We start from the raw sequence: 25,964 nt of genomic DNA, 5'->3' as shown, positions 1-25,964 counted from the left end.
GCCTAATAATTATGCACAGTAATAGTCACCTGCACACACAGATATCCCCCTAAAATAGCTAAAACTAAAAACAAACTAAAAACTACCTCCAAAAATATTCAGCTTTGATATTAATGAGTTTTTTGGGGTTCATTGAGAACATGGTTGTTGTTCAATAATAAAATTAATCCTCAAAAATACAACTTGCCTAATAATTCTGCACTCCCTGTATAGCCAATGCAAAGATTAAATTTGAGATCTGTAAAAATGCACTCACAAACCCAAATTGATTGTAGGCATATCAATATGTTGAAGGGTATCTTCGTATCTATATCATAGCATATAGGAGTAAAATAAAAAGATAATGGTGCAGAGTTTCTATAACAGGGTAAACCGTTTAATAAACATTGCACTTACAAGATAAAAGCAAAAGATAGGCACATCTCAAGGAAATGGCCCGATGTAAGAAGGCAGGCACTCCCACTGTTGGAATACAGGGTGTGCTAAAATCCTTCTCGAAGCGCCAGAATAAAATACAATAAAAATAAATAAAAGAAACTCTAATAGCACATAACAAAAAAGCCCTACGTGTTTCGTTCAAATCATGAACTTCTTTAGGGGCAATAAGGCATCAATACACATCCTTAAGTAATCTGATCCGTAAGAGTCTGTGGAACGCTATAAATACATACAAAAGTTCCCGTATGTTGCCATCAGCCTATCCGCATGGCGGTATCACAGCTTCTGAGACTTGCATTCCAAGTCTCGTTTTCGTGTAGGGTTCCGTCAATGGTCTGATGATGTAATCATCTTCCGCCGGTATGCGTTCCATTCGCATTACGGATATGAGTTCATATAGTCCATAATAAATCGATATGAAAATATATAACAAAAGAAACAAAGGATTAACAAACTGCAACGTTAAGTTAATAATGCATACGTGATTAAAAAGTAAAAATGTAGCATTAAGCATTATGAATATATGTACAAGGCAAATGTAATATTGGACTAAAATGACAGAGAGAGAGAATAGGGATATTGAAAAGAAATGTAAAAATAAAATATAAAGTGTATAGAATAAAAATAGAGATAAGAATTATATGAAACGATAAACCTATAGAAAACACATCAGGTCAAAGTCTACGTTAAAGGACCACTCTAGTGCCAGGAAAGCATACTCGTTTTCCTGGCACTAGAGTGCCCTGAGGGTGCCCCCACCCTCAGGGACCCCCTCCCGCCCGGCTCTGGAAAGGGGAAAAGGGGTAAAACTTACCTTTTTCCAGCGCTGGGCGGAGAGCTCTCCTCCTCCTCTCCGCCTCCGTTCCTCCCCGTCGGCTGAATGCGCACGCGCGGCAAGAGCTGCGCGCGCATTCAGCCGGTCGCATAGGAAAGCATTCATAATGCTTTCCTATGGACGCTTGCGTGCTCTCACTGTGATTTTCACAGTGAGAATCACGCAAGCGCCTCTAGCGGCTGTCAGTGAGACAGCCACTAGAGGAAAAAGGGGAAGGCTTAACTAATTGATAAACATAGCAGTTTCTCTGAAACTGCTATGTTTATAAAAAAATTAGTTAACCCTAGCTGGACCTGGCACCCATACCACTTCATTAAGCTGAAGTGGTCTGGGTGCCTAGAGTGGTCCTTTAAGACCTTTTGGCTGCATAGTGTGCAGCCTGTGAATCCAACCCTCTCTCTGTCTCAGTTTAGTCACAAGATCCCCGCCCCTGCGATCTAAAGAAACTTGTTTGATATCAACACATTGTAAATCATTTAAATTAAAAGTGGGATATTTCATGCCGTGTACAGGGACTGAGTGAGTTTGTAGATTTTTCTTTTATTTTTATGTTCCAAAAATCTGTTTTTCGCTTTTCTACCCGTCCTCCCTACATATTGCATACCACAACTACAAGTTAGCAGGTATACAACATGAGTAGAAGAACAGGTAACTAGGCTTTTGATCTTAAATTTCTCAAAAGTTCGATTACTATTAAATTCCTTTACAACAGTATACTTGTAATTTCAACTTTTGCAATTGCGACATGTATAGAATCCCTCTCTTTTTTTTATTTTTTTATTTTCAGCTCCTGCTTTGGTGGAACGAAAAGTGCTTGGTGCTAAAATATCTTTAAAACTAGTCCATTTTCTAAAAATAATTTTAGGATTGTGAGGTAGTCGTTGTTTTAAAAAAACTCAACTGCGATTTCCATCATTCCTTGTTGGCCAAACCAAAGTTGATTTTCAGAGACTGATGGCCCAGTCAAGTTTTGAACTTCCTATCAGAGAACCGATTGTGAAGCATAAGGAACTCCCAATGGAAACACTGAAGATGTTAAAACTGATGGCATGATTAATCCTCAGGAATCCGGGGGAGGGGGGGGGGTGTAAGGGGAAGGGGAAGAACCCTTGAGATCTAGATCACCTGTTCTTCATCGTTCAGAATAACCCTTTAATTTTCAAAGTGCACATTTAGAAACATCCTATGCAATTATTACTAGAGGTTGACAGAGACCATCAAAATCGCCTATGAATTGAATGGGCAATCACTATCTACCATTATAAAGGCACTTACCACAAGAGCTATGGCTACATCTAGGGCAACAAAAGCATTTGACTCTCCTGAGGACATCTGTTAAGTGGCGATATGGTCATTAATCAAGTTGACTGGAACTATTTCTTGCTATTACGGAGTCTGTGGGATCACAGACTAAGATATGATGGGGGGGGGGGGGGGTATTATAGACTACTCGTCCACCTGAAGGTAGAACATAAGGTAGAACATAACTCCTGTAATGTCGCTTTACTAAGGAAAAAATAATTTGCGATTAAGTAAAATTTCTGTTTTTTTGTTTTTTTTTGTTTAGAGAGACTTTATTATACAGACTGGTGATCCGTTGGGCACAGGACGAGGAGGATCTTCGGTTTTTAGGTATGGTTCTTATGGTTTTCATTTTATTTAGCTATTGTGAGACACATGTTGGTAACAGAAAAAAATACCTTGTATGTATTGATAGCTTTTTCAACTTTTGTTATGGCATATGACCTATGATTTTCAAACTATCAGTATTTGTTACTAAAGTGTGATTTGCCAATAAAGTGATTACACTTTTTTTTTTGATTTTTTTTTTTGCAAGCAATGACCCCCTTAAGGTGACATGTCTGTTTGCATGGTGCTGGCCAGGTTGAGAGCAGACAGGGGAAGACTTACCTTAGAGGGCTACTCCAACCCTGATAAAGGGAAGTGGGAAGACAAACACTTCCCCTTGCAAGGGATGACAGACCTAAAATATGCACATAATTTACCTGAGAGAGCCAAGAAGAGTTCTAGTCTGCATAAGTAACGTGTGCCTGGGGGTGTGACTTGCCCCCGGCATTAAAGTTAAAATATCTTAGAATGTGCTATGTTTTCAAGCAGGAACGCTGCACATATAGACTCTTGCCACCATGACCACTTCTAAAAGTGGAAGTTGTAATGGTGGTTGGATTAACCCTTATCTCCGCCATCTTCTCCATGCCATATTTCTTTGGCTCATGACAATTTCATTGTCCATTAGTTGTCCATAATTTCATTGTCCATTAGTTGTACAGTATCATGAGAATATTTATGGGGATTAATTATTATTAATTTTTATTAAAAATATTTTTATAAAAATTATTCAAATTAATAATCTTTTATTAAACTATCAGAAATTGATATTTTATTGGTGCTATTCCCAATAATTACTTAAAAGCGAAGTTACTCACTATTAACTCCTAGACCTAGAGCACGTTGTTCGAATTTAATATTCATACATTAATATCACAACTTTTTATCAAAATTATATTTATTTTTGTCAATAGGTGTAAACACAGATGATGGTAAATAGTTTTCAATAACACTGAACAAAATATGGTATAGTATCGCAATTTCAAACTCTGTCAGAGTGATGGGACTGTTAGTCCCAAACATTATCAATCAACAGGGTTAGCATATGAAATATTCATTATTTTTTTATTTCTCATAACCTATTTGGATTTTGCTTCCCAAGCACTACCAAGCCTCAATAAGCAAACCAGTAACCAACCTCATGCTGATGAGTTGCATTAACAACGAAACAGCTGTTCATGAGTGGTTCACTGGTTTTGCATCGTTTCCTAAATTGTGTTCCAAGCAGTTGTATACTGCAAACACAGATCAAAAGGAATCCATGTTTAACCCCTTAAGGACTGAGCCAAATGTACACGTTGTGAACAAAAAACGTAAACAAAACTTGGCATTTGCACTATATGTCTGTCCAACCGTTATTCACCTCTTTCATATTAAATGCACCCCCCCTTATTATATATCATTTTATTCAGGGGAAACAGGGCTTTCATTTAATATCAAATATTTAGCTATGATAATTTAATTTAATATGAAAAAATGGGAGAAAATAAGAAATGTTATTTTTTTAGTTCTACATGACATTTTAACTGTCAATGTCATAATACTGTTTGCTTTTACTGTGATAAAATACAGATATTTGTATTCAGCAAAGTCTCACGTGTAAAACAGTACCCCCTATGTACAGGTTTTATGGTGTTTTGGGAAGTTACAAGGTCAAATATAGCACGATACATTTGAAATTGAAATTCGCCAGATTGGTTACGTTGCCTTTGAGACTGTATAGTAGCTCAGGAATAAAATTTACACCCATAATGGCATACCATTTGCAATAGTAGACAACCCAAGGTATTGCAAATGGGGTATGTCCAGTCTTTTTTAGTAGCCATTTGGTCACAAATACTGGTCAAAGTTGGCATTAGTATTTGTGTGTGAAAATTGCAAAAATGCCAATTTTGGCCAGTGTTTGTGACCAAATGGCTACTAAAAAAGACTGGACATACCCCATTTGCAATACCTTGGGTTGTCTACTATTGCAAATAGTATGCCATCATAGGGGTAATTATCATTCTTGGGCTACCATAGGGTCTCAAAGGCAACGTAACCAATCTGGCAAATTTTAATGTGAAAAAAATGAAACAAGCCTTATATTTGACGCTGTAACTTTTGAAAACCCCATAAAACCTGTACATGAGGGGTACTGTTGTACTCGGGAGACTTCGCTGAACACAAATATTTGTGTTTCAAAACAGTAAAAAGTATCACAGCAATAATATTGTCCGTGTAAGTGCTGTTTGTGCAAAAAACGTCACTTTTACTGGCGATATCATCGTTGTATTACATTTTACTGTTTTGAAACACTAATATTTGTGTTCAGCAAAGTCTCCCGAGTAAAACAGTACCCCTCATGTACAGGTTTTATGGTGTCTTGGAAAGTTATAGGGTTAAATATAGTGCTAGCAAATTAAATTCCTATACTTTCGGCACGGGTTGTCAGCCAGGTCCCGCTAATTGTAATTAATTAAGATACCTAATTATGTAAAAATATGACATATATATATATATATATATATATATATATATATATATATATATATATATATATATATATAATTAATGTGTGTGTGTGTGTGTGTGTATATATATATATATCTATACATTTTTTGTAAAAAATATTTTTATATATATATAGGTATATAGATATATATATTTTGTTCTACGTGTATTTTGATATAAATATATATACTAATCGCAATACAGTTAGAACGAAATAACACACCTATATATTGTTTTATTATTTTTTTAATTTAATTTTTTTACGTATTTACATATTTATTTTTTTATATTATATATAACAATAATTATATATATATATATATATATATATATATTTAATCAGTATCAGTCTACGTGTAATTTGATATATATATATTTAATACTAAAATACACCTAGACAGTATATGTGTGTGTGTGTGTGTATATGTATATGTGTGTATATATATATATATATATATATATATATATATATATATATTTATTTATTTTTTAAACACTTATTTTAACTTTATTTTATTTGAATTCAGCCAGCAGGGGGACTAACTGTCATTACAGGCAGTCCCCCTGCTGGCACTGTACCAGGCAGCTAACCCGGCCATGTGATTTGAGGTCCTCGCAAGTAGGGATCGACCGATAATCGGTTTTACCAATATAATCGTCCGATATTCGGTATTTTCGGCAATATCGGTATCTGCCAATAGGGATACCGATATTGCCGATAATACCTCCCAGGACCGCCAGGCTCTGAAGGCCGCGGGTCTCGCGAGATTTACACTGGGGAGCTGGAGGAGCTGCTGGGAGGTGAGTAAACGCTTGCTGCCCACCTCACTTCCCTCCCCTCCCCCAGCTAAGCCAATGCCACTGGACCACCAGGGATTAACATATCCCCCCTCCCTGGCAAGGCAACAAGCAGGGAGGGGGGACAACAAAAAATAAATAATAATCATAATTAAATATATAAAAAAAAAAAAATATTTAATATAAAAATTAAAAAAAAAAATGTTTTTAATAAAAAATGCCCCCTCACACACACACTATTATTATACACATACACTACACAAACACACTGTGTATATAATTCAGTGTGTTTGTATAGTGTGTGTATATATAATGCAGTGTGTTTGTATAGTGTGTGTATATATAATGCACACTACACAAACACACTGCATTATATACACACACACACTATACAAACACTGAATTATATACACACACACTATACAAACACACACTGCATTATATACACACACCCTATACAAACACACACTGCATTATATACACACACCCTATACAAACACACACACTGCACAAACACTGCATCCACTACACACACATACACAGCTCCCCTGTCTAAACACACTGCATCCACTACACGTGGCATGTATATTTTGTGCATTTACCTTTAGAAATAGTTTTTTATTTTCCAAAATGGTAAATGTACAGAATATCGGCTATCGGCCTGAAAGTTCACAGGATATCGGTATCCGTATCGGCTCTAAAAAAATCAATATCGGTCGATCCCTACTCGCAAGCACCTCACACTCACATGGCCGAGGGGGGCTGCAAGAAGATCGAAGTGCCGCGGGGGGTTCCCGGGAGTCCCCCAACCGCGATCGCCAGCGACCGGGTAAGTAAAAAAAAAAACGGGCGTACTATTACGCCCTGCGGCGTTTAGAGTCGCTTAGAATAGGGCGTAATAGTACGCCCTCCGGTTTTAAGGGGTTAAAATGGAATGAGGCAAAAATGTGATTCTTTGTTAAACTAATTTGCATATGCCCATCTAGAACCCTTTGCGGTTGTAACATCACTGCAGATTGCAGATTTGGGATTTCTGTGGGAAAAGAAATTCTTATGGCTTGACTGGTGTGCAGATTTTTGTTTAACATTGTATTAAAAAATAAATAAAATTAACTTGCCTGGCATCCTAGGCAGTACCCCTGCATCTGAACCTGCTCTCCTGGGCCATGTGATCGCGAGGATCTCACGATCACATGGACATAATAGCCGTCCATAGCAGTGCCAGCAGGGGGAGTGCCTAGAAGTAGGTAGTCCCCCTGCTGCCTGAAATAAATTTAAATAAAGTTAAAACACAGTGTAAAATAAAACATATAGATACTTAGATCATTCATATATATATATATATATATATATATATATATATATATATATATATATATATATATAATCTAAGTGTGTGTGTGTGTGTGTGTATATATATATATATATATATATATATATATATATATATTCAAAATGCCCATAGAGTGATATTAATTTTGGTTCTAACTGTATTTTGATATTAATATATATATTGATATCAAACTACACTTAGAATGAAATAATATATATCTATATACATAAATATATGTATATATCACTATGTATAAATGATAATACATTTTTATATATATATATATTTAATTTTAATTCTACGTATATATTTATGCAATACTTTTACCTAATAAAGTAATTTTATTAATTACAATTAAGGGACCTGCCTGATAACCCAAGCAGAAAGTCCAGAGAATTTAATTTGCTAGCACCATATTTAACCCTGTAACTTTCCAAGACACCATAAAACCTGTACATGGGGGGTACTGTTTTACTCGGGAGACTTTGCTGAACACAAATATTAGTGTTCAAAAACAGTAAAATGTATTACAACGATGATATCATCAGTGAAAGTGACGTTTTTTTCATTTTTCACACACAAACGGCACTGACGATATAATTATTTTGATACGTTTTATGGTTTTGAAACACTAATATTTGTATTCATCAAAGTCTGCGGAGTATAACAGTACCCCTCATGTACAGGTTTTATGGTGTTTTCAAAAGCTACAGAGTCAAATATAAGGCTTGTGTTTCATTTTTGTGGGTGCACTTAATATAAAAGAGGTGAATTGCGGTTGAACAGACATATAGTCCCCAAATTCCAATTTTTGTTTACGTTTTATTTTGATCAAAACGTGTACATTTTGCTCTGTCCTTAAAGGACCACTATAGGCCCTGCATGAGTAATCTCATTGATGCATCAGTCGCTGGGCTTGGGGTCATGAAAAGCCTTGACGGCTATCACCTGCGTAGGAGCTGTATGCCGGGGAGTGAGGCCTGTCTGCGCCATCTTGGTCTCCGTGGTCCAAGGAAAGATAAGAATGCAGTGTTTTCTGCTTTAAGTGATTTAGTCGCCATCGGGTGCAGCAACTCTTCGCCCAAGTAGGTATGCTGTTTGGCGATAGTGTCAGCTGTGTATCACGCTGTAAATACCGCCGATCGGCAGAGCTCCCCACTCACTCGTCCACCTCCAATGCGCTGCTAGGACATGCCCCACTGGGGGGAAGCCTTTTGTGGCTCCACACAGTTTGGGAAACGCTGTGCTACACTTGGGACATGTGTCCTACTTATCATCAAAAAGAGTATATTACATTGAATGTTATCAACTCTCTCCATGCAAGCTTTCTAAAGAAAATATCTTTAGTTCCATGAACACACTGGATAACACATTTTCCTCCAGTATAGTGGCAGTACGGAAACAAGTGGTTGCATGTTCTCCAGTGGACAAGAAGCTCCGCCAAAATTTAAATATTTGAGATCCCGTCTGCTAATTCCATTATAACCCCTGTACCTCCAGGCATAGGTGAAAAGAATATTGGTGCAGTCAGCACAGGCTGCTGGCCGGAAAGGTGAATGCCGGAAAGCTCCCCAGGTGGGAGCTGAGCAGCAGAGGCTTCTGTTCTATTGCATTACAGAATGCAACTAGTAGCTGGCCTATGTGACCAGATCCTGGGAGGTCTCGGGCGGGCCTCCCACATTGCAGGATGGACGCAAGCGCACAGCAGGGGAACGCACGCCCAGGAGGCATTTGCGCCCCACTGAACTTCCGATCACGCTACTGTGCCTGCGCAGATCGGAAGTTTGTAAATTTGGTGCTAAATTCCAAATTAAAAGCTTTGCAGGACCTCACCACTGGTTGCCAGAATAGGTACTCTGTGTCACCAGCCCTCCTACACGGTGTAACGGATCGCCTGGCACCCCGACTGGGTACCTCCGTTAATGGATGCTCCTAGCGCTTCCTGAGGCCTCCAAGCACTCTAGCCGACACCACAATCACCGAATCCGAGAAACCTTTTAAATTCTCCCAAGCATATGAATGCTGTAGACCATTGAATAGGAACCATACGAATAGGCTTGTACTCCTAGCAGTCAACTGGAACAGCATGCAATAAATCCTTCCCCCAATAATGAGACGACACATCACTTTGAGGGTTAAACAGGAACTCTGGACTGGCTCATCCAGCCTGGCTTTTATTACACTTGTACACTTACAGGCCACACCCAGGGGGAGGCATAGAATAACCAATCCCATACATGGTACAACCCACACATCCCCTCCCCTCAGATAACCAGTTAACATAATTATACAGCCAGGAAAACTACAGTTTTTAAACATGTGCTATAACTTTAAATCCATACATCCAAAAACCACATATTTAGAATCAGCACACTTTAAACATACACCCTTCCAAAAATCAGCCAAATCCCTCCAGTGGATCAAAAGTTAGCTGGAGGTCCCTTTATGACCGACCGCAAGCACATTTTCCCGTCCAAAACAGTTCCATAGATTTGGGCTGTGCGGTCGGTCAATTTCATGCCGAAAAACGACATTTCGAACGGGACTTAGTCTCTGGAGCTGCAAGTTCAGTATGGAAGAAGGTAAGGGTCAGCGGTGTTCGGCAAAATGTGTAGCCGATTTCAGTTCCACAGAATCTTTAGCATACACCGCTGACCGCATTCGACTGAACAAAGATGGCCGCCGCCACGTGCAATTAACCTGCAGTAACTTCACAGCCTGGGAGGTAAATTGCCTGCATACTTTAGCTTCTGGGTGGTCTGCCTGTGTGGTACTTGGTTCAGTAAGCCCTATTTACTGAACCAAGTGGGGGAAAGCCAGGAACAAGTTATTTTACAGGTCTGGGGACATAGTCTTAAAGGGGCATTGTTCAGCAAAGTCTCAATATGTCCCCAGACCGTTCTTAAAGGGCCAGCAGCAGTACAATAAAATACCATTCACTGTGCTTAAAGGGCCAGTAAGTGGGGGAAAGCCAGGAACAAGTTATTTTACAGGTCTGGGGACATAGTCTTAAAGGGGCATTGTTCAGCAAAGTCTCAATATGTCCCCAGACAGTTCTTAAAGGGCCAGCAGCAGTACAATAAAATACCATTCACTGTGCTTAAAGGGCCAGTAGCCGCCATATAAAATACAATATGCCCCAAATAATCCAGGGGCCATAGTCAGCAGGTAGGAGGCGGGCAAACAGGCTTCTCCAGGGCCCAGTGGCGAGGTTGGTTTCGCCACACACGGCAATGAGGTTTTTGAGGTCGGAATTTACTTTAAATCTCCCTTGCAAAACGTAACCTTTATCGCATGCCTCATAATTTTAGAAAATTTGTGGGGGGGGGGGTTTCTTCTCTTTTGTCTACAGAATATGTCCAGTCCTGCTTCACCGGATAAAGCTGAGAAAGATAAGATGTCAGCTCCTATCCCTAAAAAGGCCACGAGCAAAACAAAATATTTGTATTGCTCAGAATGTGCGGTCCCTCCACCTGAAGTGTGTAGAATAAAGATCTGTAATCAATCAGAATTGCTGGAAAAATCCAAGCAAAAGGAAATTACCTCGTTCCTGTGCTAGTTTTAGGAGAATTTATCTCAGACCTTCGAGTCATTTAAAGATGCAATTTAAAAAGACAGCAGTATGTTAATATTCAAGATAGTCAGGTAAAGAAACGAAGGAGAGAAAGATCCCCATCCCTATCTGAGCTCTCTTCAGGTGAATGTTCATCTTCTTCCCTTTCGGAAGTTTCCAGTCTGACCTAAAGTGTGGATGAGGGATTTGCACCAGAGGAATTGAAGAAATTTATCAGGGCAGTATTGGCGGTTGTTCAGGAAAATGAACCTACCAAGGGTAAGGTAAAAGGTTTCCCTATGCACTCAAGGGTTATGGAACTACTGCAGAGGGAGTGGAAAAACCCAGAAAGACGTGCTTTAATTTCTAAGCACTTCAAACAACTGTTTAAACTACAGACAGAGGAAAAGTGGGAATCACTTCCTAAAGTCGATATCCAGGTGGCACAATTATCAAAGAAAACCACAATCCCAATTGGTGAGGTTTCTGGTTTAAAAGATCCCATGGACAAGCTGGCCGAGACATCGCTGGAATCGCATGTTCAGCAGTTCTAAAAAGCCCAGGGCATGTGGTTACAAACCTTAGAAGAATTCCTTATGGGAAAATCAGAGAGAGACCCATCTGTTTCTTCTGAAACTTTCTAATAAATTTCTATTGGATGTCTCAGAGATGCCTCGATTATTGGCTCGGATAATGGGTTTATCCTCGGTGGCCAGAATAGCCTTATGGCTCAGAACGTGGACTGCGGACTCTGCTTCAAAATCTGCTTTATGTGAACTCCGTTTAGAGATGAACAAATTATTTGGCACTCCTCTGGAAGAAATGATTAAACATATATGTCTGAAACCAAAAAGGCATTACCTCGGGTTTCCAGATTATTATATTCAGGATCTTAAGCCAATAAAAGATTTCTAATCACTGGACAGCGTTCCTTTCACTACCATGAAACATTTCTGAAATTTTGCAAGCAAAATAGACACCAGATTCAGGGATCTCAATTACAAAGACAAAAAGAAGATATATTGACGCCAAAAGAGTGGGAGGTCGTCTTGGGTTCTTTTCTCAGAAGTGGAAGGAGACGAGATCAGACAATTGGTTAATAAAGACCATATCAGAGGGATACAGGACACGTTTTTCAACAGTGCCAAACTCATGTTTTCTCTTCTCAAAGTATCCATCAAAAAGAAATCCGAAGCCCTGCTTCTTCTATGCAAGGGCATTATAGAAAAAGTTCCCAAATGCCAAGAGTTCCACAGGGTTTACGCTCACGTGTTTTTAGTTCAGAAACCAGACAAATCCTTCCGTCCTATCCTATACCTCAAAGATGTCAACGCATGCATCCCTTATCAGAGGTTCCGTATGGAAAATATTTTGTCAGTCACACACATTCTGCAGAAAGGGGAATTCTTGGCAAAGTTAGACTTGAAGGATGCCTGCCTCCATGTTCCAATATCAATATTTTCCTAAGGTTTGCAATACTAGGGGAAAAGAAAGATTCTTCATTTTCAGTTCAAGGCTGTTCGGCCTATCATCAGCCCCTCGTATCTTTACAACGATCCTGGCTCCTCTAGCAGAAAACTTGCGTCTAAGAGGTGTGACAATAGTTCCTTACCTGGATGACTGGTTCTTGAAAGCAGAATCAGAAAATCTTGTGCAGTTGGATCTCAATATCACCAGAAAGTTTTTTTCAGAGGTCATGGTTGGCTTTTAAACCTACATAAATGATTTACTACTAACTATTTAGTTTTAGTTAGTCTTTTGACTAAAAAGCCATTTTAGTTTGTCATATTTAGTCATCTGAATTGTTTTAGTTGACTAAATCACAAAACTTTTAGTAGACCAAAATTGTTAATCGACAAAATGCACACTGTATTGTACAAAACCCCATATTTGAGTATTACAGCAGATCCTAAAAAAAGAAATGTAATGCAGATTGGTGTTTATATATATATTATATATATATATATATATATATATATATATATATATATATATATATATATATATATATATATTTTATTTATTATAATATAATGAAAATGTGCAAACAAATGACAAAATATTTCTTCCTCTCTAGCTCTTCATTTCTTTAAATAATTCCTTTCCTCTTAGTGCACTCTATGGAGATCAGGCCCAATATTTTGAGTCTGAAAAAGTACCAAGGATAAAACATAAGAAGGCAGGAACTGTGTCAATGGTGAACAATGGTAACGGACAACATGGGTCACAGGTAAGTCGTATTTTATATTTATTCATTTTGGTTTACTTATAGCAGACCTGATTAAATTTAATAAGCTTGTATAAGCAATTTATGTGATTAGAAATAGTTTTGGCTTACCTGTTTAAGTGCCATGGGTTGAGAAGGAGCATCATATTATTACATTATAAATGTTTTGTCAAATTACCAATACTATCATAAACGTGGCATAGTAGATGTCCAAAACTAAGCAAAGGATAAATTACCAGAAAGTCATAAGAGGCACGTTGTTAGATAACAATTGTTTTGTTCTTTAAATGAAGAAATCCAGAGACCGTAGTGATTTAATTTCAATGATGTTCTGATTAAAAAAACAAAACAAAACAAAAAAAAAATGTATTGATAGATTTTTTTTTTTTTTTTAAATCTTAATAGATTTATTTTTGATTAATTTGCATGCTATGCTGGGCCCACTTTTTCAATGCTAAATTAGGAGGTACCATCATGGGACAAATAAAGTACACCGTCTTTGAATTAATTATCTGGTTTTAAATATATGGACATAACAATTGTCTGCTCTTTAGCAGGTCTTAAAATAGGTAAATACAACCTCAGATGAACAACACGTGACATATTACATAGTGTCATGATTTATTTAACAAAAAGAGCCAAAATGGAGAAGCCATATGAGAAAAACTACACCCTTATTTCTTCCACGTTTACATAGGAATTAAGAGTCTAAGTAGCAGACAGGTACTGATAATCAAATGCTCTTGATTAATTGATCCTCTGCAAGTGTTAAGTTGCCTTTAGAGCTCACGCCCCATCCCCCCAAAACATCAGTGAGCCACTGCCATGCTTCACAGTGGGGATGGTATTCTTTTCACTATAGGCCTCGTTGACCGCTTTCCAAACATAGCACTTATGGTTGTGACCATAAAGGTCTAATTTGGTCTCCACACTCCAAATTACAGTGTGCCAGAAGCTGTGAGGTGTGTCAAGGTGTTGTTGGGCATGTTGCAGCTGGGCTTTTTTTGTGGCATTTTGTGACAGTAATGGCTTCTTTCTGGCAACTTGACCATGCAGCTAATTTTTGTTCAAGTATGGTTGTATTGTGCTCCTTGAAACAACCACGCCGTCTTTTTCCAGAGCAGACTGTATTTATCCTGAGGTTACCTGTGGATTTTTCTTTGTATCCCGAACAATTCTTCTGGTAGTTGTGGCGAAAATCTCTCTTGATCTACCTGACCTTGGCTTGGTATCAAGAAATACCAAAATTTCCCACTTCTTAATAAGTGATTGAACAGTACTGACTGGCATTGTCAAGGCTTTGGATATCTTTTTATATCCTTTTTCATCTTTATAAAATTCCATTACTTTTCCTTTTCTCCTCACCGTGGCTCAGTTTCTAGCCTGCTCAGTGCATCTAAGTGAGAACTAACAAACTCATTGACTATTTATACACAGAGCCATAATTGCTATTTAAAAAGCCACAGGTGTGGAAAATTAACCTTTAATTGACATTTTAACCTGTGTATGTAACAAGACCAAACATTCAAAGGTATGTAGACCTTTGATCAGGGCCATTTGGGTGATTTGTTATCATTATGATTTAAAACGGAGCCAAACTACCATGTGATAATAAATGAAATCATATCATCACTAGCCTTCAGTAAAAAAATAATTGCCCTTTAATAGATGGCATAGCTGTTTGTACTGTAAATGAATAAGTCTATCACTAGAGGAGGATGAAGAGAGGCTGTGTGGAAAGGCTCTGTTGTGTGTTGAGAGGACTTTAGGGCACTGTGATGGTCATCACCATCACTGGGAGCAGGAGATGGACACTTTATGTTGATCCCTGAATTATTCTTATGTTTTAGTAACCCTGTGCTTATTATAGGTGCAGGGTGTGTATAACTAGATGGATTTGGCTATGGATTTAAACACAACGCTATCTGTTTGTTGTGAGGATCTTGAAACCGCTATATGCAGTACCTGAATAGCAACGCTAGCTAATTTGCATATTCAAGTAGATTTGCATAGTATTTCTTCAGGCAGGGTATATATTTTGTATTAATTTGTCTTCTCCACTTCTTTATGATTGTTATTGTGTTATTATAAGTTCCTGTATGTTTCCCCATATGATTAGGTTATTTGTATTAAATTGACTTTGTCACTGTAAGTTTTGATAAAATGTACATTTGGGCTAGTCCGGAGTAAAAATAAAGCTGAGTGTGTCCTGGTTGGATTATTCTGGTCCATGCTGGCAGAAGCTCTGGCGACTGGGGCTGAAGCGTCTTAGAATCCCTGATAGCAGCTAAAAAGCTAATTTGGCAGAGGTACTTGGTCTGAGTATGGGAGCTCAGTCACATATACCATTTCAGAATAGTTTAACCCTACCAGGTAAAATTGGCCAGGATCTCCACACATTACAAACAATGAATTAAAGGGGCACTGTCATGTTGAACTTGCCTTTCCCCAATCACTTCCCCTTCTCGTCCTCTCTCATGATCTGTTCCTGTTTGGCCGTTCATGCGGTGAAACTATCAGGTTTGGTCCTAACAGAATGAGTACAGTTTGTCAGTACGTGTTAGGACGTAATTCGGTACTTTTTGTTTGGATCTGAATTTCATTGAAATGAATGAATGAACCGACCCTATTCGTGCCGCAGCTGCTTAGTAAATAGCTCCCGAATTCCCACGGTATTAGGGAGCTATCTACTAAAAGGCTGAAAGACCATGAGCGGCGGGTGGGGGAAAATGTGAAGTGACAGTGCTCTTTTTAAAGCAACATAAGAACAGCTAGTACACAGGTTTACTTGGGGTAGGAGAAAAAGGGTGTACAACGCAGTGAGGAAGAGGGTTTATAAAAGTGAATTGCTTCAATACTACTTTACTTTTGTGGTCTTTTTTTTGAAACACTCAAGTCACATTCTCACATTTTATTATACTTTTCTATATAGTTTCTTATTACCACTGCAGAAAATCTGGATTACCTAGATGGTGTGCACACAGTGTTTGGTGAAATATCGGAAGGAATGGATGTAGTGAAAAAAATCAACGAGGCATTTGTGGACAAAGATTTTGTTCCTTATCAAGATATCAGGTATACTGCATGCTCCTTGTGTAGAAAAACACATACTTGGTGAGTAGAAATTTGCCCTGTATTCCAACCCGCAGTGATTAGTAACTGTATTTCAAGCACATGCTTGATAGGTGCTGAACATGTTAAATTGGTCAATGCAGAGTACAGGCAGTTTTAAAGTGCTCTATCATTTTAAACAATTTTATTTATTTTTATCACATCCTTTTTTTTTTCCCTCAATCCATAAACTAGCTAGTGACCAAAAGATTTGTGAGCGATAACTTTAATCTTAGAATATCTACAGGGTGTTCCAGTAGATGTGGTCTACTTGAATTTGCTAAGGCAGTTCCACACAAACGGTCACTAGTAAAACTGGAATTGATTTATACGAAAAATCGTGTTCTTGGATAAAATACCGGCTTTAAGATAGCGTGCAGAGAGTAGTTGTAGTTGGAACATTTTTAAATTGGAAAAAAAGTGGTATATGGAGTGGCTCAGTGTTCTGTCCTGGATCCACTTGTCTTTAATCTTTTATACATGATCTTGAGGTGGACATTGGAAGTAATGTATCTGTGTTTGCAGATGAGACAAAAGTAGGTAGAAATACAGTCTGAACATGATAACTTTTCTACAGAGGGATTTAGATAAATTGGGGTACTTGGCAGGCAAGTGGCTGATGAGATTTAATACAGATAAATGTAGTCATGCATTTTGGAATAAGGAACCTGCAAGTCCACATATACATTAAATGGGTTAGAGTTAATGATATCAATAAATGAAAAGAACTTGGGAACAATTATAGATCACAAACTAGGCAATAGTATACAATGCTGGTCTGCCATTGCAAAAGCTAGTAAGGTGCTTTTGTGTATAAAAAGGGTTTTTTGGAACTTTTCAAATCAATGGTAAGACCCCAACTTGAATATGTTATTCAGTTTTTTTTTTTTTTTTTTATTCTTTATTTTTGCAGTGCAATTGCAGGAACAACACGCATGGGGTACCCCAACGGCACTCCCCAAGCTTTGTCATAAACATGCTTAACAAGGGGTATGTTAGTACGTGCACAATTTTATGGTTAGTTTGCGTTCAACATTGTTATTCTTGATGTAGCGTCTATTACGTGTAGCGTATTCACTAAACATGCATGGATACGGTTACATGTCACATTATTTAGTAGTAGTATTTAGTAGAAGCTTATTTGTTATTCAGTAGTAGCTTATTTGTCACATTATTTAGTAGTCTAGATTCTGGCTAGCTCTGTAGTTTCTATGGTTTACATGCTGTGATAACATATCTAGGTTCTGATTGCAGTCTCCTAGGTGACTAAACAAAAGTGCTATCATGCTGCCTCTAGAGCTGTCCGCTTAAATTAATGAAACAAAAATGTGAGCATCAAACATGTGTAAGGTTTTCCGCCCCAGGCCCACCCTAAACCAGCAAGATGAAAGTCCAGGGCTGTATGGCATGAGATCCACCTAGGTGATATAATGTCGGCAGAGGGGCAAGAACCCGGGGACTGTCGTGTCGGTTGCGGTCCGGTTGTGTGGCAGGGTAATATTCCCGCTGTTGTGCCTGTGATTCAGTCCAGTGCCACCGCCATAGTGTCTCCCCAGTGAGTTCTCGACGCCGCGGGCTGTCAGTCTATGGATCTCTGTTTCTGAGCGGCTATCTGAGAGGATCAGCTTGTACGATTTTGTCGCCGGGGTCCCGTCCCACAGGTGCACATTCCATTTGTGTATTTGGTCGTGCTTTAGTGGTAGCTCGTAGGTGCCGACCTCTGCCAGCCGCTTAAGTTGCTGCCTTCGGTGGTTCAACGTGGCCCCGGTTTCCTCGTCCCGGTTTGGCTGGTCCCAGAATGGGTCTGATCAGGTACTTGCTAGTTTTCTTGCCTCCCGTATCGGCTCGCTGAATGTTTGTGGCGGGTGTGTCCGCCTTCCTTCATTCTTGGGTGGCTCGCCATGCGGTCTCCGCCATTTTTGGCTGCGGCCTCCGCGTGTATAGGTAGCTCTGCCGTAGCCTGGAGCGCCGGAACTTCTGCGCGCTGGCAGGCCCAGGGTGGGGACCGGGATCACCCCCACCGGCCCAAAGGGGGGGGGGGGGGGGGAAACAGGGCCAGACCCTCCTAGTTCTGTGCTTCGCTCACACCGCTGGTGGGCAGGATAGCTGGGCAGCGGCCGTCCACCTCACTCACCGCCCGAGCGGCCTCCATCGTGGAAGACGGAGAGCGCCCCTCCAAGGGACTAGAACTTCACAGCAAGCCTCTCCTCGGAACCAGGGTGACCGCTTGCGCTGATTTGCCGTTGCTGGTCGTTGCCAGGTAAGTATAAAGTCGAGTTTTTGTGTTAAACCTGGGAAATATTGCAGGAGCTGCACTATCGTGCGACCAGTCGGCATGGCGGCCTGGCCCCGCACCCCATGTTATTCAGTTTTAAGCACCAGTTTTTAAGAAAGATATTGCAGAACTAGAAAAAGTGCAGAGGCCAGCTACAAAACAAAAAATGGAGATAGAAAACATTTATCTATAAGGAAAAACTGGAATTTTTTTTTTTTTTTATAGAAAAAAAGACATCTCAGATGGGATATGGTACCACTATAAAAATATATACAGGGTCAGTACAAACCGCTATGTGCTAACCTGTTCATTAGCAGGAATACACAACAGACAAGAGGTCCTCCTCTATACAGGTTCCCATTGGACTTTTTGCAGCTCCACTCTCAAGATTTGTGCATTAAAAACTGATTAAAGAGGAGTAATATTTTATATATATATATATATATATATATTTATAGAATGCCAAATAATAGCTGCTCACCGGTCTTGTTGCGTCTATAGCAGATCATCGTGGTACAACCCACACAGAGGATGGTGTTCCCCATGACGTTTCACAACTCTTCACATCAGATTGCAACAGTTATTAAAGAAAATTGGAAGATGGTGGCTACTGACGACTTGCTCCCGAAGATGTTCAAAGAACCACCGATGATCTGCAATAGACGCAACAGAAACCTATGAGACATATTGGTGCACACGGATCCAGTCGCCAGCTACTCTAAGACAGCCAAGAGCAACATACGAGGATGCATCCGTTGCCTTGGCTGTGTGACATGTGGACACATGATTCCATCTAAAAAATTTAACCATCCACACACCAATAGAGTTTACGATATTAAGCACACCATTACCTGTAAAACGACTCATGTTGTATACAAACTGATGTGCCCATGTGGTCTATACTACGTGGGAAAAACTGAGACACAACTATGTGAACGCATAAGGGGCCACCGTTCCAGTATTAGGTTGGCCTACAGGGATGGACTATCCGATAAACCCGTGGCCAAACATTTTTTGGATAAAGGACACCCCCTATCCTCCCTCAAGTTCGTGGGCATAGACCACATCCCCCCTTCTAAGAGGGGTGGAAATAGAGGCAAAATGCTGCTCCAGAAAGAAGCATTCTGGATATACCAGTTAGATACGGTAGCACCTAGGGGTTTAAATGAAAACATCCCGTATTATTCATTTATCTAGTCCCCCCTACTAGTACCAGTATGATTTTATACTATTGTATTTTATCTTTACTTTGACATATAGGCTATTACCCCATACAGGGGCTTATAGACATATATTTTCTTTTAAATGGCATCACTAATATGCTATTCTTATGGCCATGATACTAAGTGTTGTAATTTTTTTTCACTTGTGTACTGCATAACAGTTTATATGTTCTTTTGCATCACTTTTTGCACTTTATTTACAGGCACGGTATCACTTTAGTACTATCTAGTGTAGTACCTCCCACAGCACTTTCTCCTTTCACGTCGTTCATATGTGCTCTTAGTGGCACTTTACATATGTCACACGTTCCTATAAGATAAAAACCTTCATTTGATAAGGTTATCCTATACACCTTATGTCATAGTGTATATATATTAGTACTTCATCTACACATATTCACTATAATAACTCACACATGGAGTTTCCTGTATATGTATATAGTGGTTTGCTCATATTACATTGCCTAGCAACGCCCCATTGGCCGTGATTCGTGCGGCACCAGTCACGTGTACCCTTGATAGTGGGATGCCGGAATGAGTGCTCGCGCACACCCGGAAGCATAGCCGTCGCCATAGACGCGGTTGATATGCCGCACCCCCTATCTACTGGTTAGTAGTTTCCCTTAACACGTGGGATAAGGGGCGGAGCAGGGCTTACACCTAATGCGCACACCCGGAAGTATACACGGCGGAAACGCCGAGGACACCATGCACCTGGGTGAGTCACTTTTAATTATTGTTATGGCTATATATTGACATACATTGCAAGTATTGTGTGTTGTCCTATCATTTTTGTCTGACCCTGAGGAAGGTCCCGAGCGGGGACCGAAACGTTGGTCACAGATTTTAATATGATTTAATAAAACTTTTGGATTTTAACAAGACCGGTGAGCAGCTATTATTTGGCATTCTATGTATCTTTGGAGTCCAGGCTTTGGCACCCGGCATATGAGGAACCACAAAGCGTGAGTGCTTGGGATTTTTTTCTATTTTTTTCTATTTTTTATATATATATATATATATAATCAAGAGTATAAATATATATATTTTAAGTATGGGAGTTCTAGTATTTAAATTACAAGATAGCAATATGCTTCTTACTGTTTAGCCAGCTGTGAAAAAAAATAATCTTCCCTAGCACTCAAATGGTTAAATAAAATAAGAGACAAAGTTAAAATATAAGCATATAGATACAGTAGATTATTATATATATATATGAGTGTTTGAATTAACTATAAATTAAAAACGTCTGATTTAAATAATTTTCCCTTTGTTTGTGACTAGAAGCCTACAATTGGATTTAGAAATATACATATTTTATGTAAAAGTTTCAATACTAAATCTGTTCAGAGGGGAACTAAGCATGCCTGCTTAAATTGAATGCAAACCCTAATTATTCATCATTGTGTATATTTCTGATTGCATCCATTAATCTGTCCATGATTGGGATTGGACCTGAATAATCGTTTGTTTGTATATCTTCCAACATCTTCTGATATTGAAGTGGTAAGTCGTTCTGCTTTGCACCCATGCACATGACCTGTTTGTACTGGGGGGACGTGAGTCCGTAAACACATTTATTCATTTGGTAGCACCGGCAGATGAGATCTCCTCCCGCTGTCTGGACTTTAATCTCAATTGGTTCATAAATGCCCTTGTGAACACCTTCCTGTATGTCCAAAGAGTTCAAAGAATAAATGCCCATTTTCCATACAACACACCAGACTTCATCTCCTTCACTCTCCACCACAGTTGCCACTCCTCCGTGCCACCTGGAATTCATGTTTCCTTCAGAGGTGCCAAAAGCAAGCTTGAAATTCTTTAGTAAGGCTATGGTGTGAAAGGATGCAGACGGGTTGTCCAGGAGAATCCGCTCTTTTAACAGGTTACTCACATAGGCAAAGTAATAGGAGTCCCCTCCGGGCTGCAGGCCAGCTGTGCTTGCGGTCGCCATATATTTGGCAGCTCTCACAGTGAGGTACAGAATGCCCAGACGGTACAGCATACTCCTTAGAGCGGGGGCGCGCATGGCGGGCACGTGCTTGGGTGTCAAAGAGCGAATAGAAGGATTTTTAAGTATCGTATCAACATAAAGTCAGCAGTGTTAGAGAATGTGATCATCATGACTGGCTGAGTCACTTCCTGCTTTTTTGTGACATCTCTGCAACAACTACTACTGAAAATGCCCAATGTTTGCCTTTCCCTTTGGCAGATTAGCTTAGCCCATCTTCCTTAGGTTTTATTTTCCAGTAGCAAAAGTAGTTCTCAGATTACTTCCTGATTTTCTTTCTAAAGTTTCCTCTCCTGCTAACTAAATGATATCCGCTTACCAATATTTGGCAAAAATCATATTCTCTGCTGAAGTTCATGTTCCATTCTTTAGATGTTAAGAGAATTATGTAAAATTGCATTCAACGGAATTGTTTTGTAAGTCATGATATTGCTATAATTTCTAGATACCTGTAATTATTCTTTAGGTTGTGCTTCACAAGACCATTCTGTAGGGCTTGACAAATTTGCTTGAAATCTAGAGGCCAACTAAAAAAAGTTAGGATCCAATTTTTTTTTTTTTTCAATTCTTTATTTAGGTTGTGCATGAGGATAACATTCAAGTGTGCATTACCACAACGGTTGTCACACACAGATCATAAAACATAGGATTGTAAACATGTGGTTTTATAAGCTAGGCACATTTTTTGTTTTATATAGAGAAGACTAAAAGATTAATTCTGGTCTAGGCATGCATTATCATACATTTTTCAGGAGAGTGACATGCTAGAAGGCTTGTAGGGAACGTTTGAGGTTATATTCTGTGCGTGGTTACGCTGTTTTCGGAAGTGTACATATGCAAATTTTGTGATCACTTTTATTGTTCCCTGGTGAACTAAAAATAAAATAAAATAACGAAGTACTAAGGCCCTACTGGGGATAGTCACACAATTTAGTGTTTCATCCTGGTTGGTATAGCTATCTTAGTGAGCGTTACTGGCGTTTATTCACCGTTGAAGTGCCACCAGGACTTTTCTTGTAGGGCGAGTTATGCCTATATCTGGTAATAATTACGCCCGGCTATGGCAAGGTTATGCTCGATAGGTATGCTAGGCTGGTGTCTGGCGGGGGGGAAGCAATGTTGTCGATAGACCTTCCTGTTAAAGGAGTGTGGCCAACAGGCGATTAACTTTAGCAGCCTAATAACTTAATCGTGGCTGTGTAACAGGTAGGAATATTTAACGATTGAACAATTGAGTCCAGCATATCGCGGTTCAGTGTCCGACATGTTTCAGGTAGTCACATTCCCGATCAGGTCAGCCGTGGGTCCGCGAGGGACGAAGGGTGTCACTCTTTCGGGGTTCCACCTGTGTGCCGGCTTGGTTGTTCCCTGAGTCTCAGCTCAATTCAGAGAGTCCTGAGGGAATCCCAGTGTGGGCAGTACTGCTTTGGCTTCCCGGAGGTCTCGCACTTCGTGTGTGGTATCTTCGTGTGGGATCATCAATTTGCGGGTCTGGTGCCATTTATATTTTAGTCCACGTTTCTGCAGTGTCGTGAGTGGTCTGAGCGACCTTCTCCATGCCAAAGTGCCCCCTGTGAGGTCTGTGTAAAAAGATAGTTCCATTGTTTCAAATTTGTAGGGGGAGCAGTTTCTGGTCGCTGCCAGGACAGCGGTTTTGGCTGAATATTGCTGGAACCGCACGATCAGGTCCCGTGGCACTGCCGCTGGTGCCGATGCCGGCTTTGGTGCCCGGAAGAAACCGTCCACGGTGAGTTCTTTTGCCTGTCGTGGTGATAGTAGGGCCACTAGTAGGCACCTCAGGAGGTGCGGTATTTCGGCCTGTGGAGTATTCTCCGGGATGCCCCGTACCTTGATGTTGTTAGCCCGGCGTGCATCCTCCAATGCCGTGAAACGCCGTTCATGTTCTTCGTTCTGTTTCTGAAATCCTTGGACCTCTTGTTGTAGTGAGGCAAGTTGGTCTGAGCAGAAGTTGGAGGCAGTCTCCAGTACTCCCATTCGGCCTGTCAGGCCGTGTATGTCGTTGCGGAGTGAGGCTACGTCTGCGTGGATGTTCTCTTGGAGGTCCGCGAGGAGCGCCTTGAGTACCTCCGTAGTTACCGGTGATGCATCCGTCTTTTGGGCGGCTAGTGTAGGTCTTTGCATGGGTGTTAAGTCCGCCGCTTCGTCCCCTGAAGAGAAATCGTCTGATAAGTCGATTCTTGGGCCTAGCGGTTTCGCGTGTCTGTTGCAGGAGATCCGCAATATTAGGCCCCTGCCTCGGTTTTTGGGGTTTTATTTTCTTGGTCTTGCGCCCCATCCTGTTGTATTATCACCCTTGGACCCTGAGGGGAGCCCAAAGCGGGGTTAATTGTGTGCAAAAGATGAATTTGGGCCCGAAAATGCTGGAGCTCTTTTGTCATGCGGCTGTTCAGCTCGGCTGCTTGGCTCCGCCCCCTCCGGAGGATCCAATTTTTTAACAAAGCATTATTTTCAACAACAAAAATACAATTCTTAAAGGGACACTATAGTCACCAGAACCACTACAGCTTAATATAGTGGATCTTGTGTATAAAGCCTGCCCCAGCAGGCTCTTCAGTGTAAACACTGCCTTTTCAGAGAGGAGGAGAGACACACAGGCACACGCTCACTGACACAGATGTACAGACTCACTCACTGAAAGACAGACACACACACTCACTGAAAGACAGACACACACACTCACTGACAGTCATACAGGCACATACACTCCCTAACAGTCAGACATACACAAAATCTCATTCCCTCACAAATTATTAATTTGTTTACCAAGGTTTTTTTATTTATAATTTTTTTTACACCTTTGGCATAGCTGGAGTGGATCAGTTCCCTGGGGTCCAGAATCTAGTGTGGCTTCTGAGCTCTTAAAGCTCTTCCTGATCTGCACCCTTGCGTGCCGTTTATTAATGCCTGTGCCAGAGTGATTTCATATCCCAGCACCAGGTATCATAGCAGGATGCGTCAGGGAGCGGAGCAAGAAGACCTGGAAGATTTCAGCTCCCTCAGCTGGCCACCACCACTGCCCCTCAGCCGACTGGCTCCATTCTACTTCGCCGCGGAACAGACTGACAAATCTCAGACACTTTTTGCTAAAAGAGGAAAAAAAACGAACTGTACTCCCATCATGCTAAGATCTGGGTGCTAAACTGGACCAAGGGCCAGCACCAGCCCCAGGGAGTAAATATCAGTGGTAGAAAGAGCATCCAGGCACTCAAAGTATCTTCAAATGTATTTTTTGGATCAAGTTAGACACCGCTACGTTTTCACCCCTGAAAGTTTATTTGTCAAGCATCACAAAGACCCTTTCAGTGGTCGAAACATTGCAGTGCCTTACTTGTCACAATAAATACATTTGAAGATACTTGGAGTGCCTAGATCCTCTTTTTCTACCTCTGAAAACTCAGACCCTGGCACCTGATATTTGTTGAGCCCTGACATTTGTTGAGCCCTGACCTACTGTAAGCTCCTTTCAACATCAAGGGCAACTTTGACATCTACTTTCATAGCTGCAACTTGGACCATGCTCTGTGAACGTGAATTCACTCTCTTTACGGGGCTTAATAAATCCTATCTGTACATATTGTTGCTTGTTCTAAGAAAAACTAGAAAACTACTTAGTTTTTTTTTTTTTTTTTTCTTTCTCATTGCTTCCCTCTGTTTTGGATTGGCTTCTTCACGTTCACAAAAACTTCTCTTATGGATAAAAGTTAGATTAGTTCTTTATACACTTGACATTTAACATGCTTATTATTTATATGATTTAATATTGCTCAACAAATCAAATCTGTTTTATAACATACAGAGTTAGTGTTGGTTTTATTTTTTCAATTGCAGAATAACTCACACTGTAATACTCGATGACCCATTTGATGACCCACCAGGACTACCCATCCCTGATCGTTCCCCAGAACCCACCAAAGAGCAGCTTGATGTAAGTATAATAATAATTTTTTTCATGAGCTGTTTTCAGTTTTGATTTGCTCACATAAACCATTACATTAAAGCTCTTTCTCATTTCTTTCA

The 25,964-nt window shown here is 40.0% G+C and overlaps 2 protein-coding genes across 2 annotated transcripts in view; one reads left to right on the top strand and one right to left on the bottom strand.

Moving 5' to 3' along the window:
- PPIL4 (peptidylprolyl isomerase like 4) overlaps positions 1 to 25,964 on the top strand; it is a 77,721-nt gene that overhangs the window by 36,968 nt on the left and 14,789 nt on the right. Inside the window, exons 3-6 of the mRNA XM_063443334.1 lie at positions 2,841 to 2,905; positions 13,192 to 13,309; positions 16,239 to 16,381; positions 25,776 to 25,872. Coding sequence (XP_063299404.1) covers positions 2,841 to 2,905; positions 13,192 to 13,309; positions 16,239 to 16,381; positions 25,776 to 25,872 — 423 coding nt within the window. The remainder of the gene's footprint in view (positions 1 to 2,840; positions 2,906 to 13,191; positions 13,310 to 16,238; positions 16,382 to 25,775; positions 25,873 to 25,964) is intronic.
- LOC134585755 (gamma-glutamylcyclotransferase-like) lies at positions 21,245 to 21,869 on the bottom strand. The gene has a single exon (XM_063441217.1). The coding sequence runs from the start codon at positions 21,867 to 21,869 to the stop codon at positions 21,309 to 21,311; it is 561 nt and encodes a 186-aa protein (XP_063297287.1). The 3' UTR covers positions 21,245 to 21,308.

Source organism: Pelobates fuscus, chromosome 2 (assembly GCF_036172605.1).
Source record: "Pelobates fuscus isolate aPelFus1 chromosome 2, aPelFus1.pri, whole genome shotgun sequence".
Taxonomy (NCBI): Eukaryota; Metazoa; Chordata; class Amphibia; order Anura; family Pelobatidae; genus Pelobates; species Pelobates fuscus.
This window is presented reverse-complemented; position numbering and strand designations above follow the sequence as displayed.